This window comes from Conger conger, chromosome 5, assembly GCF_963514075.1.
Source record: "Conger conger chromosome 5, fConCon1.1, whole genome shotgun sequence".
In the NCBI taxonomy this organism is placed as follows: Eukaryota; Metazoa; Chordata; class Actinopteri; order Anguilliformes; family Congridae; genus Conger; species Conger conger.
The window spans coordinates 67,349,881-67,354,880 of NC_083764.1; the positions used below are offsets into that span (position 1 = coordinate 67,349,881).

Here is a 5,000-nt window from a genome sequence, read left to right on the forward strand (position 1 = left end):
AGAGAGTGTGTGAGAGTGTGTATGTGTGTGTGTGTGTGAGAGTGTGTGTATGTGTATGTGTGTGTGTGTGTGTGAGAGTGTGAGAGTGTGTGTGTGTGTGTGTGTGTGTGTGAGAGTGTCAGGAGATAGGACTAAGGTACAGTTTGAAAAGGTGTGTTTTTAGTCTGCGTCGAAATAGGGGGAGGGATTCTGCTGTTCTGACAGTGGTAGGCAAGTCATTCCACCACTGAGGAATCAGAACGGAAAACAGGCGTGAACGTGCAGCTCGACCACCAGGTGCTCGTACTGAGGGAACCATAAGGCGACCAGAGCTGGCAGAACGGAGTGGTCTAGCTGGGGAGTAGGGAGTGATTAAGGATTGTATGTAAGGTGGGGCAGTCCCCTTAGCAGCCTGAAATCCCAACACTAGGGCCTTCAATCGGATGTGTGCGGCAATAGGAGGCCAATGAGAAGCGGGGTGACATGAGCCGACCTGGGCTGACTGGTGATCAGGCGGGCTGCAGCATTCTGGACCAGCTGGAGGGGCTTGATGGCACATGCTGGGAGACCGGCTAGGAGGGAGTTGCAGTAATCCAGGCGGGAAATGACAAGCACCTGGACAAGGAGCTGGGTGGCTTTGTCCGTCAGGAGATGACGGATACGGCGTATATTGTAGAGGAAGAATCTGCAGGTTCTGGCAGTGGAGGATACTTGTGGAGCCAGGGTGAGGCTCTTATCAAGAGTCACCCCAAGATTCTTTGCCGTATGGGAGGAGGAAACTACAAAGTCCTCAACAGACAGTGAGAGGTTGATTGTCGGAGAGGATTTAGCAGGGATGTAGAGAAGCTCAGTCTTGGCCAGGTTAAGCTTCAGTTGGTGGGAAGTCATCCATGCAGAGATATCAGCCAAGCAGGCAGAGATCTGTGTGGTGACCTAGGTATTGGGGGGTAAGGAAATAAAGAGTTGGGTGTCATTGGCGTAAGAATGGCAAGAAAAGCCATGAGAAGAGATAACAGAACCAAGAGACATAGGGTATAGAGAGAAGAGGAGAGGACCAAGAACTGAGCCCTGCGGGACTCCAGTTTGTAGGGGGTGAGGGTCAGAGACTGAGCCCCTCCAAGTCACCTGGTAAGAACGACCAGAGAGGTAGGAGCAGAATCTCATGGTTGACTGTTTCAAAGGCGGCCGACAGGTCGAGGAAGGGAGGGATTTGGCTTTAGCAGAGTGGAGTGCCTCAGTGACCGCGAGCAGGGCGGTCTCAGTGGAGTGGTCACTCTTGAAGCCGGACTGGTTGGGGTTCATGGAGATTGTTCTGGAGAAGATAAGTGGACAGTTGATAGCAGACCGGCCGTTCCAGAGTTTTAGCGAGAAAGGGAAGTAGGGAGACAGGCCGGTAGTTGTTCAGGGCAGAGGGGTCAGAGCAGAGCAGGGGAGTGACTCAGGGAAGAGGGCATGGTGCCGGAAGAGAGGGAGGTGTTGATTAGAGAGGGGAGAAAAGGGAGAATGTCATTAGATATAAATTGTAGAAGGGGAGAGGGGATGGGGTCAAGAGGACAGGTGGTCGGGTGGTGGGATGTAAGAATGGAGATGGAGGGAGAGAGAGAAATGGAGGGAGAGAGAGAGATGGAGAGAGAGAGGGAGAGAGGGAGAGATGAGGGAGAGGGAGAGAGAGATGGAGGGAGAGATGGAGGGAGAGAGCCTCTCACGTCTCCAGCTTGGTACTGCAGCCACGTTCTCAGTGGAGATCAGGGTGGAGAGGAACCGGCTCACGGGCGACACCAAGGTCCTGTCCTCCAGCACCATGCTGCCCAAAGCCCCGTCTCACCTGGCCGTCAAGGTGTATGAGGACGACCTGAGAGGTAACCCAAACACAGCTTTTCAGAAAAGATGATTGCACTCCGGTCCTGCCAAAAAGCCAAGTCTGGCCGGCTCACGTGGAGCGGCATAATTGGCTCGCTGCTCCAGAGGGAGGGACAGGGTTAGCTGATCGGCGTAAAATAAAGCACCTCGGGCGCCTCAGAACCACGGACACGATTAGAGAGATGAGACGTCTTGAAGAAGGCGTGTCGCTCTTCCTCGGCCTGCCAGGGGGCGGGGTGTGGACGGTGTATCTAACACTAACTCAGATTGGAATAGAGGAGGGTACAATTGGCTACTAAATTGGGAGAAAGAAATTTATAAAATAAAAAAAATTGTCTGTGGCGTGCAGACTCCATTTAGCCCTGCACGGCGTTTTGTAGCTTCTGCCACAGTATTTTACCCTCGACAGCCACCGTAGAGCTGAACCAGGCTCATTATAGCCCTTTCCCACTGTAGAGCTGAACCAGGCTCATTATAGCCCTTTCCCACCGTAGAGCTGAACCAGGCTCATTATAGCCCTTTCCCACTGTAGAGCTGAACCAGGCTCATTATAGCCCTTTCCCACTGTAGAGCTGAACCAGGCTGGCTCATTATAGCCCTTTCCCACTGTAGAGCTGAACCAGGCTGGCTCATTATAGCCCTTTCCCACTGTAGAGCTGAACCAGGCTGGCTCATTATAGCCCTTTCCCACTGTAGAGCTGAACCAGGCTGGCTCATTATAGCCCTTTCCCACTGTAGAGCTGAACCAGGCTGGCTCATTATAGCCCTTTCCCACTGTAGAGCTGAACCAGGCTGGCTCATTATAGCCCTTTCCCACTGTAGAGCTGAACCAGGCTGGCTCATTATAGCCCTTTCCCCCTGTAGAGCTGAACCAGGCTGGCTCATTACAGCCCTTTCCCACTGTAGAGCTGAACCAGGCTGGCTCATTATAGCCCTTTCCCACTGTACAGCTGAACCAGGCTGGCTCATTATAGCCCTTTCCCATTGTAGAGCTGAACCAGGCTGGCTCATTATAGCCCTTTCCCCCTGTAGAGCTGAACCAGGCTGGCTCATTATAGCCCTTTCCCCCTGTAGAGCTGAACTAGGCAGGCTCATTACAGCCTGACTTAACCACCATGATTTGACCTTATAAACCTGATTATAAATGGGATACAGAATGTGTTGGTACGTCCCGTGAAACTGGCCATCCCGGGAAAGATAACATCATCTTTCTTGTTGGATTTGGTACACTAATCTGACCGTACACTCCTAACTACAATATTTAAATAAAGTAATGAAAAGCTGCATATCGATCATGATACAGAGCTTTGTAATTTTATGGTTGCAGGACGATATGAAGTTTTTCTATTTTCTCTCTCCTTCTCTCCCCCCTCCCTCTCCCTCTCTATCTCCCCTCCCCTCTCTCTCTCCCTCTCTTTCTCCCCCTCCCCTCTCTCCCCCTCCCTCTCTCCCTCTCGCTCTCCCTCCTCCCTCTCTCCCCCTCCCTCTTCCCCTGTCCTCCCTCTCCCCTCTCTCTCTCCCTCTCTTTCTCCCCCTCCCCTCTCTCCCCCCTCCCTCTCTCCCTCTCGCTCTCCCTCCTCCCTCTCTCCCCCTCCCTCTTCCCCTCTCCTCCCTCTCCCCCTCTCTCTCCCTCCCTCCCTCCCCTCTCCCCCCCTCCCTCCCCTCTCCCCCCCTCCTCCTCCCTCAGTGGTCCATGCTGTGTGTGGGCCGGACTCTGTCCTGGAGAATGGACTCAGACCCCTGAGCTCCTCTGAGGTGGATGAGCTCATCCACAAAGCAGACGCTGTGGGCGGGGCTGAGACAGTGGGCAGGGCTGAGAAAGTGGGTGGGGCCAAGACAGTGGGTGGGGCTGATACAGTGGGTGGGGCTGGGGCAGTGGGTGGGGCTGATACAGTGGGCGGGGCTGGGGCAGTGGGTGGGGCTGATACAGTGGGCGGGGCTGGGGCAGTGGGTGGGGCTGGGGCAGTGGGCGGGGCTGGGGCAGTGGGTGGGGCTGATACAGTGGGCGGGGCTGGGGCAGTGGGTGTGGCCTGTAAAATGGGCGAGGCAGAGGATGAAGGCGTGGCGGGTGAGGGCAAGGCCTCCCCCAGGAGGGAGATAAGGGGCCTGGAGGCCCAGCCGGCAGTGGGCAGGGCCAGGGTGGAGCACCCCGTCTCTATGGTGTTCATGGGATACCAGGAAGTAGAGGACGAGGGCCAGACCAAGAGGCTGCTGGGACTTCAGGGCCCGGTGACGGCCCAGTTGGTGCACATCCCCGACCCGCAGGGCCCCCCGGCCAATGGCAGCAAAGCTGAGCCTGACCCGCAGGGCCCCCCGGCCAATGGCAGCAAAGCTGAGCCTGACCCGCAGGGCCCCCCGGCCAATGGCAGCACAGCTGAGCCCGACCCGCAGGGCCCACCGGCCAATGGCAGCAAAGCTGAGCCTGACCCGCAGGGCCCCCCGGCCAATGGCAGCGCAGCTGAGCCTGACCCGCAGGGCCCCCCGGCCAATGGCAGCGCAGCTGAGCCTGACCCACAGGGCCCCCCGGCCAATGGCAGCGCAGCTGAAGTCAAAGGTCATGAGGTGGGGGCGGGGCCAGGGGCGGAGCCCCACGCCGAGGAGGCGGGGCTGGACAGCAAGGAGAAACAGCCGTGCAGGTGCTGCCTCGTCATGTGACCCCCCCCCCCCCACAACAACGCCTCGGCCTGATCACCGCTTCACAGACTAACCACTGAGACACAAACAATGCCCCAAAATACCCTCCGGCTGTTTTAGCATTTAGCATTTAGCATTTTCTGTTGCATTTCTAAAGGTACAATAGGTAAGATTTGATTGTAAGATTTGTTACAATGTTGTAAATCCCTTCCTATCAATTTAAAATGGTTAAGTGATATGATGACTCACCATCCTTAAATTTGGGTTTCAAAATATGCAGTTGACAGGCCGGCACTCTGTACCAAAACATTGCATAGCTTTACAATAATTGAAATTCATTGCTTGAAAAGAATGTGTTTGATGTGTTTGTCTGAGTGTGTGGAGGATGTTTTTCCCAGAGTGCAGCATGAGGAATTCAGGCGGATTCAATGCAAGGCTGGTAAATGAGCCGGGTGATCACTGATTGGAGCCAGGCTGGGAGCAGCTGGGCATGACCATGCACCCACAGGGTCAGGATTGCCTGGGGG

The 5,000-nt window shown here is 55.4% G+C and overlaps 1 protein-coding gene across 1 annotated transcript in view; it reads left to right on the forward strand.

The window, feature by feature from the left end:
* LOC133129014 (paralemmin-1-like) overlaps positions 1–4,494 on the forward strand; it is a 9,014-nt gene extending 4,520 nt beyond the window's left edge. Inside the window, exons 8-10 of the mRNA XM_061242819.1 lie at positions 1,707–1,838; positions 3,527–3,664; positions 3,842–4,494. Coding sequence (XP_061098803.1) covers positions 1,707–1,838; positions 3,527–3,664; positions 3,842–4,494 — 923 coding nt within the window. The remainder of the gene's footprint in view (positions 1–1,706; positions 1,839–3,526; positions 3,665–3,841) is intronic.
* The last annotated feature ends 506 nt before the right edge of the window (positions 4,495–5,000 follow it).